Here is a 19,376-nt window from a genome sequence, read left to right as displayed (position 1 = left end):
ATGAAAAAGTGAGCTACATGCACACTCCACAGAACTGCAGCAAGTCTGAACTGCAGGATTGGTGGTGGGGTACCACGCTACCAACAATGCTACCAACGCTCACAGAGGTATAAGCATTATCATACAACATGATAAGCATTGACTAGTGGTAAATATGGACCTTTTCTGCTTTGTTGGTTAGCAGACATTTTGAAGGCACTCAACAGTGTAGAAAGATAGGGTATAAAAGGTATCACAACTACCTGGACAGTGTCTGACCAGCTGACACTTTTGCTTTAACTGTTTTGTTAAATATGCGGACACAGGTCAAGCAGTCCCATTTTGGAACCATTCTAGCCATCTGTTGTTAGTGTGGAGGCCTGAAGAAAAATTTACAAGCAATTAATCTTGATGTCTAGGTCCAGAAAACAGGAGAGAAGGTTAACAAAACATTGTTAAAATTGTGGTTAATGTACCCCTTAACCACAATTGAATCTACAGTTCAGATTCCAGTGACATGCTAGGCTTGCCAAATTGTCTTAGTTTATTGTGGGAATACAGCTATATGACTGTGCACTCTTAATTTCCCATTGGTCATTCTAGTTCCAAAACTGTGTTTCAGGATATGTTAACTCTGAGCAAGTAATCTTTAACCATCTTAACCAATAATTATTTCTTATTCTAGATTACCATAACTTTATTTTACATGGTATAGAACTTTACAACTTATTAAAAATGTGACCAAGTTTACAAAAGATCTGTTATATCATCCTAACAGTTATTCAAAATATCCTAAATCAGACTTTCCCAATTTGATCCTCTTGCGATGCACTGAATGGGCTGAGAATCCCTCATCTAGTGAGGCCACTAGATTGGGGAACACTCCCTAAAATTGCCACTAGGTTGGGGGACATTCCCTAAAAGGGCCACTAGATTGGGAGACATTCCCTAAAAGGGCCACTAGATTGGGGAAGACTCCCTAAAAGGGCCACTTGATTGGGGGACACTCCCTAAGTCAGCCACTAGATTGGGGAACACTCCCTAATATGGCTAACTAGTTCATCTTGTGTTTTTTCATGGAACCTCTTAATTCACAAAATCTTCTAGAGTAGAATTTCAAGTTTAACCCCTAATATGGTTAAAATTATTCCCTGTGGAGAAGAGTATGTGCAACTAGCTGAAAAATGATTGACCAAAAGATGTGCTATATTTAGTTCAATTACTTTATTTAAGTGGTTCCCACTGTAGTTGTAACAAATTAATTAATTAATTAATTTTTAAAAAAAACACTGCAAGGCATTTTGGGCAACATTATGCAAATTATTCAAAAGGCAGTGGCAGCATAGCTGCCTCTACAGCCACATGAAGCAGGAGACTTTGGCCAAATGTAACGGCATCTCTTAAATTGAGATCCCTTAGCCATAAGATAGAGAGATCTATAGATGTGGTCACCCCCACCAACCCAGGAAACGTTGGACCATTGATTATACTCTGCTCTGATATGTTCCTGAAGGTGCCAGAGACACTGAGCAACACTTGGTCTACACTGAACATGAGTATTCTGGGATTTAGGCTGTATATGTACACTGGAACCCACATGCTGAGGGCTCTATGACAACACTGACTAAAAGGAAGGCTCATTTACAAAGCTCATGAGTATCTTCTTGGTATACCCTCAGATACTTAGTGAGGAAGAAAGTGGGGTGGCCTCTCATAGTTTTCCTCCCCCCAGCCTGCTTAAGAACCAACTATCAGAATAAAAAAAAAGTAAGTACGTAAAAGAAATGATCCTTAACAAGTATGTGTGGAGCAAGGGGACTTGGTATGCATGGTGATATAATTTTAAAAGCAACAAAAATGAGGGGTTTTAAAGACTCTCTTAGAAAGACTTGCCAGTGTAGAGATCTTCTTCCACCATCATGGTTGCTTTGTTTGTTGTTCTCCTTGGAGTTGCCTGTCAAGTGTCCACTGCCTCAAGGACACCATGCTTACCTTTGAGATTAATAACTTTAGACAAGCATTCCTTTGGCACATGATCCAAAATGTTGTAGAACTGACTGTGGGTATTTGTGTGATATCCGTGTTTTTTGTTTTTTCAAAACAAGCTGAGGTGGCATTCTACCTATTCTGAAAGGAGTCTCTCTATTCAACCACCTGTTTTCCCCATGAAGAAATGGAGTTGAGGCAAGTTTGGTAAGGTCCTTGAGGAGCCTATGAAGCAGACAGGTCTATCCAGCAGCTGGTATATTCCCTGAGAGGAACAAGTCCCTTGCACCCGGGACACTGGAAATTCAACTAGACAAAGTCCTAGAATCTACAAATGGAAATTGGTACATCTTGATCTATCTAAGCATGGCCAGTTTCAGATGCCAAGCAGAATCTACTGCCAGCTTGATGACTGGTGCTGAGATAGTATATTTTTGTTTTCATTTTCACTGTTTATTAATTAATTAACCCTGCTGTCCCTTGCTGCTCTTTCTCTCTCAAATGTGCACACAAGTGTAAAGCCAGCACTGCATCCAAGGAAAGAAGGATCTTTTTTGTTGCATTTCTTTCTAAAGTACCATCTAGCCACCAACAGAGGCCTCCTAGTTTAGTCAGAGAGAAATTAAAAGGTCATGAAAGTCTACCAGTATTTCAAGAGCAGTGGGGCAAAGAGTGGGGTCTGTTATGTTGGTCCGGTGAAACTGCAGCACTTTGCCACATCTAATCCCCCTTCTTTGTTTTCTGAAGAAGCACAGTCAAGAGGGTCATCTGTGTGGAAGGCCTACCTATTTCTTGGTGAATATTCAAGAGCCAAGTATGATGAAAAGTATATGTTTTCACTAATTCTTGTTCTGCATTTGGTGAAAGGCTCCATCCAGTAGGTAATGGTACAATTAAGAATAGTACATTTATCTGGTTGGAGAATAACAAATCTCCACACACAACCCCATTGTTGAGCATTCCCCCAAATCCAGATTATCTTGCAGTACCAATGTTCCTGTACTGACACATAAGAAGATGCTTAAAGGTTTTCTTGAAGGTAGCATTGCAAAGGGCATAACAAGCTGGGTTAATGGTGCTGTTGACATAGCACAACCAGTACCCGATAGACCAGACTGTGTCAGGAACACAACTGCAGAAAGTATGAATGAGGACCATCACATTGTAAGGTGTCCATGTCAAAATGAAAGCTAACAAGATGGCAAAAATGGTTCTGGTGACTTTCTTTTCTCGAGCTGCCATTTGTCGCTTCTTCCTAACCTGACTTCTGGCAATGCTAGCAAACTTCCTGGCAACGTTAACTGGACGGCTGTTTGACAAGGGAATTGGGGTGGAACGGGCTTCTTTGTCCGGGACAATCTCAATGGCAGTGACACATTCAGTCCCAGTTTGTTTAGTGACTATCTTAATTTTGGACCACTTAGAGGCAGGGTGGATCCGTGGATGGGCAGGGCTCTCGCCTGTATCAGCTGGTACAATTTCCAGCCCCTGTTTCTCCTTATTGGTCTGGGTGATGCTTACCGTGCTGGATTCATTGGAGGTTTCTTTCTCTTCTTGATGGCCAGTAGTTTCAGATGGTTGCAAGGGCTGCTCTTCTACTTTCCCATTTTTTGCTTCCTCCTTCACCTCCACCACTTTCTTGTGAGAATTGTTGTTGTTCTGCTTGACCAGAGGGCTTTTCAGAAAGCTGAGTGGCTTAGTCTGCTTCTCCTTCTTGCTCTCGGGTTTGTGCCTTCTCACACGGCTCCGGCTGGCCAATGAGATGTGGATGTACAGCACAGTCATGATAACCACTGGGAGGTAGAAAGCAGCAATGGCTGTGCCAAAGGTCACAGCTGGGTTGGAGAGAAACTGAATGTAGCACTGTCCTTCTGGCACTGTCCTCTTTCCAACAATGAACTGCCAAAATAATATGGCAGGTGCCCAGAGGATAAAGGATAATATCCAAGCGACTGCAATCATCAATCCTGCCATTTTGGTTGTCCGCCTAGCTGGATAGGTCAGTGGTTTGGTAACGCAGAAATAGCGGTCAAAACTGATGATGAGTAGGTTCATGACAGAGGCATTACTCACTACATAGTCCAGAGCCAGCCAGAGGTCACACACTACAGCCCCAAGTGGCCAGTAGCCGTTGACAATATAGACTGTGTAGAGATTCATTGAGAAGATGCCAATTATCAGGTCAGCACAGGCCAAGCTAAAGAGGAAATAGTTGTTGACAGTCTGAAGTTGGCGGTTCACCTTGATGGACAGCATGACTAAGATATTTCCAACCACAGTGACAAGACTAAGTGACCCAGTTACGGTGGCTATGAAAACTAACTCCACAATTTTATACTTAGTGGTGCCTTCCTTGGTGAAATTGCCATTGGTGAAGTTGGCCATCCTTAACAGTTCAGGCTGAGAAGACAAATTATATGTGGAGTCTGCAGAAAGGGAAGGAAGGAAGGAAGGAAGGAAGGAAGAAGACATTGGAGATATATTACACATCTGCAACACTCAAACAGGAGAGCAAGTATGGACAACTCAAATGGAACCAGGAAGACTGGCTTTCAAGTCTTCACTCAGCTATGATACTCACGGGGTAACAAGTTTAATTCCTTTATGTCAGCCTAATTCATCTCCCAGAATTGCTGTGAGGATAACACTGAGCTGTTATTTATTAGTCAAAAATACTAATAAATAAGAGTTAATTCTTTTCTTCTGAGACAAAAGCAAAAGAATGTATCTCCCTTGTTTTCTTGACCATTCCTCTTAGCATTTTAATCCTTGAGACTTTCAAGTGATATTTGCTGTGAGTCTTTTTAGGACTTCTGTCATTTTAGCAAAAAGCTTACATTTTTTCCTTAAAAAGGTGCTCTTCTAGAACACTCTCACACAGCCAAATGGCTGTAACTGATTTGTACATTATCATCATTTTCAAACCCTTATCATCATCATCATCACCATCGTCGTTGTCATCATCATCATCATCATCATCATTTTATTCAAAGAAGTTCAGAGGGATGTGCCATATCCTCAAAGCAGCCCTGTAAGATGAATTAGGTGAATCCATTGATGCTCTGGGCACAAACAAATATGATCGAAGGTATTTAGATCCATCATTATTAACACTATAACACCCTGTGGGATGGGGATGTCTGAATTGTTGACCAAACTTCCCTTCTGCTATGGCAGATGCTAATCATCCAGCCAGCTCCCCCCACCGGAATGTTGCGAAGATAAGAAATGTCTTTGGTGTTTGCACTACCTTCATTTTCTTGGAGAAGGAGAGGATACAAATGTGATAAGTGAAAAACAGACATCTCTAACATGCTCCCAACTCCCTTTCTGTAGGCCCAAGACCTTTCAGAATTATACTGCCAAAATTCAGGGGCAAATCACCAAAAATCAGTAGCTCAAATTCCAAATAGATCCCAGCAGCAAAATAACAAGAACCCACCCATAGAAACCCCTCCCATTTCTTAACCCTCCAACTCTTGAATGTATATATTGTATTGTGACTACCTCAGTTCCTAGGGATTCTATGTGATAGATATATAAGTCTAAAACATAATAACAAAATTAATATATAACATGACATAAAACACTGGTAACTGATTCTGGCACCAATAACTTCATACAATCAGTTCCTAAAGGCCCTCTGAAAAAGGGCCTTACTACCTTTTGGAACAGATAGTATTGGAATGCTATGAGAGTAGAAGACCTTAGGGAATACCATGGGAGTAGAAGACCTTAAGGTGCAGGTTTATTTATTTTTATTCATTTATTTATCCAATTCCTATAGCTGCCTATCTCAATTCAAGTGACTCTGGGTGGCTTGTTCTGAAGGAGGGGTTTTCCTCCTTAGAAAATACTTGCTGTCTTCCCCCTCTCATCACATGTCACAGTAAGAAGAGAATTTCATTATGTTCTCCCTGGTTATCCATATTTGGCTGGCAGAATCTACCTAGGAAGGCAACCTCTTAAGAATGCAGACTATATAGAGCTTTATAGGCAGTGATCAGCATCTTGAATTGCATCGAGGAACACTGGTAACCAATGGAACTCCTGCAGTAATGCTGAATTTTGTTAATGCAGTAGTACAAGGGCTGTTGCAATTTAGACCAATTTGGAAGTTTCCAGGTAGTCTTCAAGAGCAGAACCATATAAAGTGAATTTCAGTAATCCAGTTGGAAGATGACAAGACCTGTGTGACCATCCTCAGTGCATCCTGTTCCAGGTCAGGACACAACTGGCAGACCAGAAAAGCTGGGTAAAGCCTCTCCTGGCCTGAAGTGGTATTCTCCCAGCAGCTTCATGTAAATGTTAAATAGCATTGAAGAAAGGACCAAGCCCATTGTAATGGAGTGTCCAAGGGACTGACCTCTCCTCCACCTGCCACCACCAACTGGACCCATCCACTCAGATAGAAATGAAACTACTGTGAAACAGTGCCTTCAGTTCCTAAACCTTGTAGGATACTGTGGTTTAGGCTGCAGCACTGAAGGCCGTTAAGAATGTTTATGCTCCCATGATCGAAGTCCTATCACAAATAATCCATGGAAGCAAACTATGTGGTTTTCATCCCATGCCAAGGCCTGAATTCAGGTTGTCATAAATCCAGATGATCTGTATCCTTCAAAGCTGTTTGTATTTGTCTCTTCATTGCTATCTCAAGAATCTTGGATATGACCCATTATCTGTCTATTAAAAGTGGATCCAAGGCTGGCTTCTTAAGCAGAGGGCAGAACATAACTTGCTGGAGAAGCACTGAGTACTGCCTGTATCCAGTTTCCAATCCCCTCCATGATTACTCTAGTTAGCCAGATGGGTTAGGGGTCCAGTCTATGTATATCTACTTCTTGAGATCTACAGGCTCAGAAACCTCCCAAATAATACTGCAAGATGTCACTTCTGTCACCTCTTTGGATTTTGTCTACCCAGTGTCTTATTCAGAACTAATATGAGTTATTTTAACCATAAAATGTTTGGCCAGACAATTAGAACTTATATTAATGGGTTCTTCTGGCCAAGAAGGGTTTGGGGCACTCTAAATAGTACATCTGGCTGATTTCTGCAAATTCAGTGAGGACAAGAAGTACTCCCACATTGCCATCTTTATCATCATAGATGATAAGAGCTCTAATTTGAGCTCCTATACATGTCCAGTTATAACCATTTCTCTTTTTCTACCACTTTCACTACAGGCACCTCAGAGAACCAAGAAGCTGTTTAAGATTGACAAGCAGTGAGAGACTGCTCAATTCTATCTAGTGCCCTAGTCACTCCCATATTCCAGACAAGCCATTCAATAGACCTGCCCTCCTGATATCTAAGAAATTCCCCAAGTGTTGTCTGGAAATCCTCCAGGTCCATCAAAATCTGGGGCAGGCCATCATAATTGGCTCTTCCTAACTGCAAAGGTTAGTGGTTCCAGTTAACCCTGCTGACATGATGTCCACAATAAGTGAGTGATAGAAAAATCTCCCAGTACTAGCTCTTGTCTCAACTGCTCTGAAATAAAGGTCAGATCTAGTGGGTGGTCAGCTACTGTACATGAGTTGGACCAATGACAACCTGGGGAAATCCATGATTGTTTTGTGGCCATGAATTCTCAAGCCATCTCAGACCTCAGAGAAGGGACATTAGCATTGCCCAGCACTAACACTCTGGGCAAATCTACTGCAGTGTGATCAAACAACTCATATGCAGCCACCTGCAATGGCCAGGGTCTCCTGATAAACAATTGCCAGTCCATCTCCCTTACCCTGAAATCAGGACTGATGTATTATATGAAACCTGACTGGACAGATCTCCATAAGGGGGACTCCCTACACCTCATCCAGCCAGGTCTCAATAATGCACACCAGATCTGATCTCTTATCTACAATTAAATCATGGACAAGTTAAACTTATTACAGAAATACAGTGGTACCTTGGGTCACAAACTTAATTTGTTCCGTGACTCTGGTCGCGACCTGAATTGGTCGCGACCCGAATCAAATTTTCCCATAAGGTTCAATGTAATTATGATTAATCCGTTCTGAACCATATGTATTTTTTTTTAAATCACAAAAATATGAAACAAAATACAGTACAGTGCAGTACGAAGAGAGAGAACGCTAACCTTGCTCGAGGCGACTTCTGGCGTGGAGGACAGGAAGGCGGGTGGGGAGGCGGTTATTGCTTGGAGGGAGAATCCCCCATCCTACAGGAAGCCACGACCACGTGTCACGGCAGGGAAAATGGCCGCAGATCCTGTTCGTCACCCGATGCGGAGTTCGCGGACGGAAGCAAAATTTTGTGAACGGTGCTGTTCGTGACCCGAATTGGTCGTGAACAGAAGCGTTCGTGACCCGAGGTACCACTGTACCTAGTGTTCAGAACCATTAACCAGAAACCAGCACACCCAGTGATTTGGATGCCTGGCTTATGAGTTGAGATAAGGGGCTGGAACTAGAGATTAGTACCAGATATTCAACCTCTCTTCCTCCCATCTCCCATCATACTTCCCTCTTCCTGTCATAACCACTATCCTCCCTGTCATTTCCATCCCCCTGGGCTGCCTAGCTCTCTTCTTCCACCCCACTACATTAGTGTCAGATAACAACAACCCCCTAATAAGATCTAACTTGCAATTACAATACACATCCATCTGGCAGACACCCTCAATTCCCCTCAGTTATTCCAGCATTCTCACTACAGACAACAGAAATAATCAGTTCCTTCTACCCACCATCCTCATTTACTTTCCTCCCCAATTCTTTACCTGATTTTATCCAAGGATATCACAAGGGGAAGGAAACCCCCCTTCTTTCACTGCAGGGAAGGAGACCTTCTCCTCACATCTCAGATTCTAACTGAAAACCACATGCTACTTCTAGTTTTTATCTCAGGCAGTGCCAATGTGATCTGGAATTGGGTAATGTTACTATTACCCCCTTGTCATGGACAGATTACTTCCTGTTAGTCTTGGATTTCTCTTTTGCTAACCTCTGCCAAAAGGAGGAAGGACCTGTTTGATCAGTCCACCTCAGGTGCCTGATAGACCCAGTAGGGTTTCACAGGGAGCTTAGTGTTGTTCCCTGAAGTTCTGGTGTATTTCAGTTGAGATGTTAGCTCCTGGTTGGATTGAGTGGCAATGGAGACTTTGGAGTGAATTGCACCTGTGCAGACCCTAACTGGATCTTGGAGAGCCCCTTGATTTTTGGAGAAGCTCTGGAAGAAGAAATGGCAGCAAAGACACCTAGAGCAACATTGACAGAAGACAAGGAGCAAACACAACCAAGCACAGGTAAGAACCTTTTTAAGGATTTCCTTGTGGCAAAACATGCATACTTCACTTAATGAGTCCACAGATTCCTAGCCATTGGCTTTATTTAAGATGATTAAGTCATTCCTTGGTAGGAAGTAGACAGGTCAAACTGTAAGGGTGACCACCTATGTTTTAGATTCATGCCCTCCTGGTTGGTCAAAGCTTCCCAGGAGATGGCATGCAGTTGGATCCATGTGGTGTGAATGCATCCTTGAGAGAGGCAGTCCTCAAAAAAACATAATTGGATCCAATAGAATTGTGACCTGGGTATATTAGAAGGAACATAACAGCAAATTGAATATAGTGGAAATGGGTTCCATAAGCATGTGTGACAAAGCAAGAAAAGATAGGGTGAAGAATGTATGGATGCTGAGTGAATGTGGATTGAATACACAAGTGAGTGACAGATACAAAAGAAAAATATTGAGGAGGTCTAGTCATATAAAAGAAATGAAATGAAGATTGAATCACAAAACAAATATCAAAGAAAAGTGAATAGGTCAAGAGAAAAGGGGAAACTGAGAAAGTCCTGGTTGAATGGACTTGATGAGATCCTCAAAAAGATAGAATTGAGATGTTTAAAGAATTAGAATTGAAATGTATGAAGGAGAATGTGGACACGGTGAAAGCATGAATAGCTCACAAGGAAAGAAAGACATGGAAAGGTATTGTGTTGATATATATTAGATTTCATTAAATATCCTTTTCTTTTCTCTTATCTCCTGCCTCTAGTTATATTTACTTATCTCCTTTTCTCTGGTTTGCATAAAACTGCTTATCCCAAAATGGAATTGCATGATGGAGATGTATGCATGTATGTACGCAAGACATTTTCTTGCCCATAAAAATAATCTCACATAGAAATTAAGTGAGATTATTTTTATATATAAATATATTATTTCATAGATATATATATATATACACACACACACTAATATGGAAGTGTGCTAGCCCAGGTTTCTTTCTGTGATCTATGCACTGAATATACTTGGGGACAGAATTCAGCCATATGCAGGGCCAGCCCTTCCATTAAAGAGAGTGAGGTGGCTTTCTCATCAGGTTTTAGCTGTCATGGAAAAATAGCAAGTGATTCATTAGACAGATGAGAGAGAGAGAGAGAGAGAGAATGAGAGAGAGAGAGAGAGAGAGAGATGATTTTCTTCCTCTTGTGCCAGAGTAATTTGAGTGACAGAGTACTCTGCAATTTGATTTGGCTGGATGGGAGAAGACGTCACTTTTGCTCTGATCCTAGTCCCATCTGTAGTCGGAAGTCTCTCTGCTGTATCAGGTAAGCCCAAAAGAAGCCCAGAAACCATACTGTATGGATAATATTATTATGCAGCTTAGTCATTAGGAGGCTTTGGAATTACTCGTATTTAGGTAGAATCAAGAAAGTGTCACTAGTTTATTCTAGTTGGAAGAAACAATTGAATTCTCCTTAAACTAGCCTGTGTCAGACAGGATCTTTCAGATGCAGTATTTTGTCCTTCAGTGGATGGAGTTGATGGATGACTGCTGAATGGGGAGAACATTTGGCATAATAGTGACTGATAGAGACATGCAGATGTGATGGCTGGGTCTATCCCTTAGGTTTTGAAAACATTTTGATTTGTTTTCTTATCCAGCAACAGCTACAACATGCCTGCACGCTACATTCATCAAGAAGTTGTATGAGGCTACTAGGCAAACTGGTAAAATAAAGTCCTTTTAATCCCTCCTTGGATTATCAGTTCATCCAGAAAAGATGGTATTCTAAACCTGGGCATTTTCCCAGGCCAATGTTATCTTTAACTAATATTTGAAAAGTCTTTGCTGTTTCTAGCTGCCCTCAAATCCTGCGGCCCCCTCCATAGGAGCTACTCATAACAGTAGCCTCCAAAGTTGCTCCTGACTTTATTTCAGCTTCAGAGAAAGTAAGAGTGATTATGTTCAACTAATTAGGCTTTGGGATCATATATACATATACTTCAGGAATTTTCTTGTGAAAGCCTGCCCTCTGCTGGATCAGTCTGGTATTAACCACTTGGTAGAGATATTAAGGACCTCCACCAAGATTTTGCCTTCTTCAATGGAGCTTTTTTTTTTTAGTCTAAAGAAAGAAAAGGGCATAGCACATTGCTCACTATTTGTCAACGATGTCTTGCTCAGTTTAGGATGAGCTTGAGCGTTCCTCTGGCCATTTTAATCTATTAAACAGAGTTTCTGCAGGTAACAGAAACTTTACAAATGTATTAAACTATAGAATAAGATGGAGATGTTGTACAACAGATACCCAGTTGCCGCAAATTTGAGTATTTCCATCAGTGTAATTTGCTTTACAGTGGAAGTCTCACTTTAAGCCATTAATGGCTTAAGAAGGCAGCCACTTACTTGTGTGTGTGTGTGTGTGTGTGTATACACGCGTGCACATACACACACTAACACCTACAGTTGGTCTGAGCCAAACTTCCTTGTTCCACTGTCTAAGAATAGTTGCTATTTCTAGGTCATCTTAGCAGACTGAGACCACCAATTATCTTATCTAGCCCCAGCCAAGTTCTGCAGTTTTTAACAGGATGATGAATTCCTTGCCTGCTAAAGAATCAATGCTTCATTTTCATAATAGCTGAGGTATTTCCAGAGGAAACTTTATGGCACAATCACCTAGCCTCATGCACGTAATTTTAGGAGGAGCTCAGATAATGATGTCCATGTTTATAACCCTATTGTCTTTTCCCACTTTCTTCCACCGTTTTTCTTTCCAGAGAAGATTTGTTAAGGAGGTTTTTTTTTAAAGTGCATTTAATTGCTAGTGCTAGGTGCCTTCTGTCAGGCAGCACCACAGTTTCTCATCATCCTGACATACTTGAAGTGCCCTCTGAGCTTCAGGGTGGGGAGGGGACTTAGGATCCAGCAGATTTCCCAGCCTCTTAAAAAATAGCTTTGAAGGCTAGTGGGGAGACAGGAAGCAGAGTCAGATATTAAATTCCTTTCTCCAGATTAATGCCTCTCCCTGCTGCTTTGCAGAAAGGAATCTAATGCATCTTATAATTCCAGGGACCACAGGTTTATTCCTATGAGAGGATAAAATGAGAGAACTCCACATGCAACTTGGAAAAAAAATAAAATATAAATTTGACTAGATGAGCAGATAATGGGAACTTGGTTCATACATACATACATACATACTTAACTTTACTGCATATGGAGGCAACTTCTTTTTTTCAAAGAGTAGGGAATCAATGAAAGTATTAGGATAAAATAAATCAAGAAAAAATTAGGTGCAAAATTTGTTCTTCAGCAGGTTAAAATAGAAATGTTCTCTTTTTCCTTGTTGAATGAAACCTTGTTTCTATCATATGAAAGTGGTCTAGTGTACACTAAAATTCCTGTTATGACTCCATTCATTCCCTTAACATTAAGCATGGGCGTCTGTCATTGATGGTCATATAATTTTATATAATAGGCATGAGGAAAAATTATGTGTGGAAAAGTGGAATAAATAATGACATAACTTTGTATACTAACATGTCAGGAGAAAAAATGTTTAAAAATATCCAAATTTTCATAATTTTTTCCCATGATTTTCTATAATCATTTCAAGTCTTCTACAAATTGGAGCATTTCAGAGGAACTTTAGTCCCTCAAACATCATAAACAAAAGGCTCATGCAGAAGAATGCACATTACTTGATTTAATCTCTTGATTACTCAACATTTCTCATAGCTGAACAGATAAAGTGGGGATTCAGAACTTCTATTTGTAATGAAGAATCTATGAAGGACTGCTTCATTTATATCGTCATTTCCATCAAAAACAAGTGTGAATCAATTCTTGGTGATATTTGGTTGAAAGTAAGATAGGTCCTTTTGATCTAGTACATTTCATATCCTTTGAGTAGAGTTCAAATCCTGAAGACTTCATCAACATATCCATGCAATTTTCTTGGCAACAACATGTAAGAGGTTTGCTGTTGACATTCTCTATTGCAAGCTACACTAAAATTACAAATAAAGAATTAAATGTGTTGCCCTTGGCCCAAACACCATAAAGTATGCCTGTTACAAAGGAAAGAAAATCACAGGTAAGGTTACTAAGGCATCAAACCTGAACAGACTTGTAAGAGAATAAGCCTTACTGAATCCAATATGACTTCTATAAACTAAACATTACTAGCTTTGGGCTGCACAAATAATAATTCTAATGAGCAGAATTTAAGCAAGCAATTTCCATCCTTTTCACTCGTCTTTCACTGATGCTTTCTTTACTCAGATGATGAAAATGACTTCTCTTTTCTACCAGTCTCATTCACCTCTCTCATGACTTCTGTGGTGAAACCAGGTTTATCTGGACAGCAGTAGCATAAATTTCTTTTAAGTTTATTTTGGGGATACATAAATATATTTTAAAATCTTGCTCCCCAACCCTCCCCAAACCCTGATAAATACTGTAGAATTCTCACACTTTCTTGTCAGTTCTTTTCTTGATAACAAGTATGTGCATTTGGGAGGGGGGCAAATTGTTATACATTGTCTCTCAGTTACTTAGAGGACGAGTTAATTAGGAATAATTAATTCTTTATCTAACAAGAGCAATGTATGAACAGGCATTATAGGATATGGTTGTTTCTGTTTAGAAGTGCATCCCAGGTGCCTAATTATGGAATGATTGTCATAAATGCTACCTGTATTTTTCCTTTCCTTTCCTTTCCTTTCCTTTCCTTTCCTTTCCTTTCCTTTCCTTTCCTTTCCTTTCCTTTCCTTTCCTTTCCTTTCCTTTCCTTTCCTTTCCTTTCCTTTCCTTTCCTTTCCTTTCCTTTCCTTTCCTTTCCTTTCCTTTCCTTTCCTTTCCTTTCCTTTCCTTTCCCCTTCTTTGTTTCACTGTCAGCAAATGGTCAATGGCCTTACTTCTCTCCAATTTCTCTTATGCTTGTGCTTACTTTCCTTATAAGAAAGTGGCCAGTTAACCATTTATTTGCTTTAATGGAAGACAAATAAGCAACCCTTTGATCACAGCTCCCTTCCTTTTACTGCAATCTAATTTCCCTGTCTTTAGCTCAAGGACTGAAGAGAAATTGCAGATCCAATGCCCTGATGTCTGGAAAAGGGTCATGAGCATGGCAACCAACAGGAGCAATAATAAACAAAGATGCCAATTGGATTTGCTCCTTCCTACTCTGCCAAAAAGCTGTCTGCAAATGCTCTTACAGACACATTTTGATTAGCATGCTGAAACAGGCTTAATTTCTGTCTTTGTTAACCCACCTCCCTTATCTCTGCCTCTATTAATCTAGGGAGATATTTTGTTCTAAGCCTCATCATAATAATACCGGCCTTGAGATTCCTGGAAGATAAGAGCCAGCTGTATATCTCTCTCTTTCCCTTGAGGCCCTTTCTGTCCACCAAGTGTTGTTTGGAGTGCAACACAAACAAACTCAATATATCAACATTCCCAGAAAGGGGAATTGAGTTAAGGAATCCAAAAAAGGAAGGGATCTAAGCTGCTCCTTTAAGTCCTGTCTTCTTCTTTTGACCCTGTTCTTCCTGTCATTCCCAGTGACAGCCATGCTTGCAGACTCCCCAGCTGGAGTCTGCACATGAGCCAGGTTTGCAGGTGCCCTAGCTAGAGTACCTGCAAGTATGGCTTGGTCTCGGCCATCCCATACCTTCCCAAAAGGGAAAGAGGCCAAGAAGCCCACCTGGACCTCGGCAGGGACAGCGGTGCTTCACCCATCCTACATGTTCCCCTCCTTCCCCTCTATATAGGAATCTACTAGTTCGGTGTCGGGCACCTTTTGTTTACCTGGGAGATGTTCATTTTGACCTCAGGACTGCACTGTTTGGGGCACATTTTGGGCATATATAATATTTTAGGGATGAAAACAATTCTAAAAACTCTGAATTTGATCCCTTCAACACAGGCAACCTTGACTAAGAAGCAATGTCCTTTTTAAACAAAAACAATTAAAGGCATTGAATGTGCACATGCGCACGCCCAGAGAGACAGACCCTCCATTTGTTTACCTAACATTTGGCATTCCGAATTCTCTGAATAAAAAAAGGTGGAATTTCTGCATGTTTCATCTGATTCTTCTTTTCCTTCCAAGCAAAAAACCTGTACAGCCATGGTCTGATTTCCAATGATAGCCATTACTATCTGGATTTTTGAACAGGGAGGTGGGGGGAGGAGACCCTCCAAATCACTCTAAGGCAAGTGGGCTGTCTTCTGGATCCCAAACTGGGCTCTAAATTCTCTAAAGCACTGAAGTCTTGAAGCAAGGAGAGGCTTAAACATATTCTCTGAGTAGCAAAGGGCAGCAACTAAAACAAAAGGCTAAGTAGAAGCATCTGCCCAGAAAGGATTATCATAAGAAGAGGGGGAGAAAAAGGACAAGCTGGAATGACGATAGACAGAACATGTAGATATGGGAATGACATGAATTAGATAAACCAATGAATTTCTCTGAGCCATATGAATGTTATGCCCTCCCAGAGGAGATTGGCTTTTGATCTGTGCTTATTAAATCAAGACTTTTGGAGAAGAACAGAGCCTGGGCTGCTGTGGCTGTCTCCTTTCCAGACAGTAAAAGAGGTTGATGTGATTATTTATTTCCCTTTCAGTGCATAGAAACAGACCCTCTGGTACTTATCCAAAGCAGCAGGCTGATTACAATCTTTAAACCTACAAGTTCCTCCTCCTCACCCCAGGTCACATCTACCATTTCTTACCAAGAAAGATGAGGCATACTGATCTCATGAAAGAATTGGCTTGCAGGAAACTCAATTTTGCTGCAAATAAACCTGACAGAATGCACACCAAGTGCCCTAACCTGAACTAGAAACCTGCACTGCGGGTTTCTAAAGCAACCATTTGGGAGAGGTGCAATAAGTATAATGAATTGTAATGCTTCTTTTAGGGCTGGCATAGTAGGGAAGTAATGCTTCAGATCAGGGATCTCTTTCTTGGTGAAGAATAAAGGTAGCCTCCATGTGAACTTTGGCTTTGGTGGAGACAGAAGACATATTGAGGAGGGCATAGCCATGCCCTCCAAGTCCTGCTGTGCTGCCTCAGTGTGGCAGGGGGGAGTGTTCCTGGGAGGGATGAGTGAAGAACATCAGGAGTATGCCAAGAGTATATATTCCCAGCAGGGTCACCCAATGCCTTCAGGTCATTCCAGCCACCAAACTAAAGCAAGCAGACGCCTATATTGGGCAGCAGTGATACAGGAGGATGCTGGAGAGGGATGATCACTTTAATGACAATGGCAAAGGTATCAATTCAGACTGCACAGGAGAAGGCAATGATTAACCACTCCTGTATTTTTACTAAGAAAACCACATGTATAGAAAATATAAAATGACTGACAATATAGTGCCAGATGATGGGCCTCTCAGGTTGGATAGCCCTCAACATGCTACTGAGAAAGAGTTGAGGATCTTTCAGAGCATTAATGACATTTATAACATAACTAGATTAAAGCCTTCAGGACGTTTAGTTGCTGGTGTTGCCATACAGGAAAAGAAATCCGAGGTGGCAAGGACAGAATTACAGTGGGAACACGGAACATAAGAAACGTAAACATGGGAAGTCTCAACACAGTGAGAGTTGAAATGAAACGACTACGAATTGACATCTTAGGCATCAGTAAATTGAGATGGACTAGAATTAGACACATTAGAAGATCATACTGTTTATGACTCAAGATGTGAAAAACAAGGAATCATTTCGTATGGTAAAGGACACCAATTATAAAGGTATATGGAAAAGACCTTGGGAGACAGGGGAAAGAACAATGGCCAGGGGCAAAGGTCAAATAAAAGGCAACTTAGCCCACAGCAGGAATGTGGATGGGGCAAGCGACTCAGAAGGGACCCTCCCTAGTTTCTTGAACTGTAAAAGGGATGGGGGTAGAAATGTACTTTCAAACTTGCAAGATTGATGTCAGCCTTGTAAAGTATTCCAGGCAGGAAGCACAGACAGATTAGCTAATTCTACTTTATTGTAAGGTTACGTTAACAGAATCTTGCAAATCTGAAAGTACATTTCTCTCCCTGTCCCCTTTGAAGGATCAGTTACGATTCTAACCAAGCTATGCAAGCAAATCTGGAGAATGACACAGTGGCCAACCAACTGAAAGAGGTCAATCTACATTCTATTACCACAAAAAGGAGAGTTAACAGAATGTGCAAACCATCATATAATATCCATAATTTCACATGTAGCAAAATAATGCTTAGGATAATCCAATGCAGACTAAAGCCCTACATGGAAAAGGAGATGCCAGATGTTTGAGCTGGCTTTAGAAAAGGCCACAGAACATAAGACATGATTGCTGATGCATGTTGGATGACTGAAAAAGCCGAAGAATACTAAAAAGAAATCATGATGTGCTTCATTGATTATAGAAAGGCCTTCTATTGGGTTGATTATAGAAAGACCTTCAGTTGTGTTGATCATGTCAAGTTGTGAAAGTGCTTAGAAAAATGGGAATCCCAGAACATCTCATTGTCCTCATGTGAAACCAATGTACAGATCAGGAAGCCACAATGTGGACACAACATGGAGAAACAGACTGGTTGGCCAGGTGGGCAAAGGAGTGAGAGAAGGCTGTATACTTTCCCCTTATTTATTCAACCTAAATGCTGAATATATATTAAGAGAAACTGGATTAGAAGAAGATAAGCTTAGCTTTAAAATTGGAGAAAGAAACATCAGTAAGCTGTTCTGTGTTGATGACTCTACTCTGGTAGCCAAAAAATGCAAAGGATCTACAAGTTCTAGTAATGGATGTCAAGGAGCTTGTAAAAAAATGGGACTTAAATATAAAGAAGACCAAACCACAACAGGTACAACAACCAGCCTTACAATAGACAATGAAGACATTAAAGCAGTAACTTCTACCTTTTAGGATCAACCATCAACAGTAAAGGAACCATGAGACAAATACACCACAGACTAGCACTTGGTAGAGTAGCCATGAAGGCCTTGGAAAAGATATTCAGATAGTGGGTTGTATCTATATACTACAAAGATCAGAATCATGCAGGCAATGGTTTTCCCTGTGACAGTCTATGGAAGCGAAATTTCTGGAAACTGGAGAAAATTGTTGCGAGTACTTCAGAAGGCAAGAAGAATGAATAATTCAATATTAGATGAAGTGAAACCAGGCAGCTCACTGGAAACACTAATAATGAAGCTAAAGCTTAAATATTTTAGAGACATAATGGAAAGGCAAGAGTCATTGGAGAAGGCCCTGACAGAAACAGAAGCCGACAGGAGACAAATTGGCTAGATATTGTCAGTAATACATAAGCACAAGCTCATAAGAACTCAAGATGCAGTTACTGACAGACAATCCTGGTGAAATAATGTATACTTCATCACAAAATATTGGAATTGACCAAACAATTGAACAAAAACAACGATCCTCTTTCTAGACCTCATCTAAAACTAATCATTTTACATCACTGATGCCCCAAACACCCCCATTTCCTCCTCCCTCTTTGATATTAGATTATTTTCCACTATGTGGAATACAGCAATAATCTGCACCAGTGAAGGTGTTATCAGAGATGAAGTATTCAGAACTTTACCATTCACATCCAGCTGTCAGTCAATGAATAGATGCACAGAATCCAATGTATAGAAATCAAATAGGTTTCAGTTTGTGTGAGATGTGTGAGAGCCAGTCTATTAATATGCTGAATTGTGTAGGTCAGGAATTTAATGATTAAGGAGCTCTTACTATGTAACAGGTCCATGAGAAATGATTGTCCATTATCCCAAGGCCAAATGAGACAGTCTAGAGAAGCCATCATTAAGACCATGGGAGCCTTTCTTGAAATCCAAATAGCTTTTGTCAGGAACTTTTTGTCAAGAGAGAAAGATATACATTCCTCCTTCCCATCTCAAAGAGGTTTGGAACTATCATCTGCTTTTTCAAAGAAAGCATGCACATTAACTACATTTATCTAGTCTGGCTTTTAGATGGGGAATACATGATATCCTCATAGATAAGTGGAAAATATTTCCTGTTCTCAGTATGATTCCTAAAATATGTATTATATTTTTCCACCAAGCAATGTCTGGAGTTAATTGATACAGTCCCTTAGACTTCTACAGAAAGTGTGAAAAA

General features: G+C 40.6%; 1 protein-coding gene across 1 annotated transcript in view; it reads right to left on the bottom strand.

The window, feature by feature from the left end:
* Positions 1 to 372: 372 nt before the first annotated feature.
* Positions 373 to 19,376, bottom strand: part of CHRM4 (cholinergic receptor muscarinic 4) — a 56,416-nt gene continuing 37,412 nt past the window's right edge. Inside the window, exon 2 of the mRNA XM_007429811.4 lies at positions 373 to 4,391. Within this exon, the coding sequence (XP_007429873.3) occupies positions 2,941 to 4,391 (1,451 nt within the window). The 3' untranslated portion in view covers positions 373 to 2,940. The remainder of the gene's footprint in view (positions 4,392 to 19,376) is intronic.

This window comes from Python bivittatus, unplaced genomic scaffold, assembly GCF_059951505.1.
Source record: "Python bivittatus isolate LINGU-HERP-01145 unplaced genomic scaffold, Pbiv_v1 ctg000480_np1212, whole genome shotgun sequence".
Taxonomy (NCBI): domain Eukaryota; kingdom Metazoa; phylum Chordata; class Lepidosauria; order Squamata; family Pythonidae; genus Python; species Python bivittatus.
Note: the sequence above shows the minus strand (reverse complement) of the source record. Positions and strands in the feature narration are given on the sequence as shown.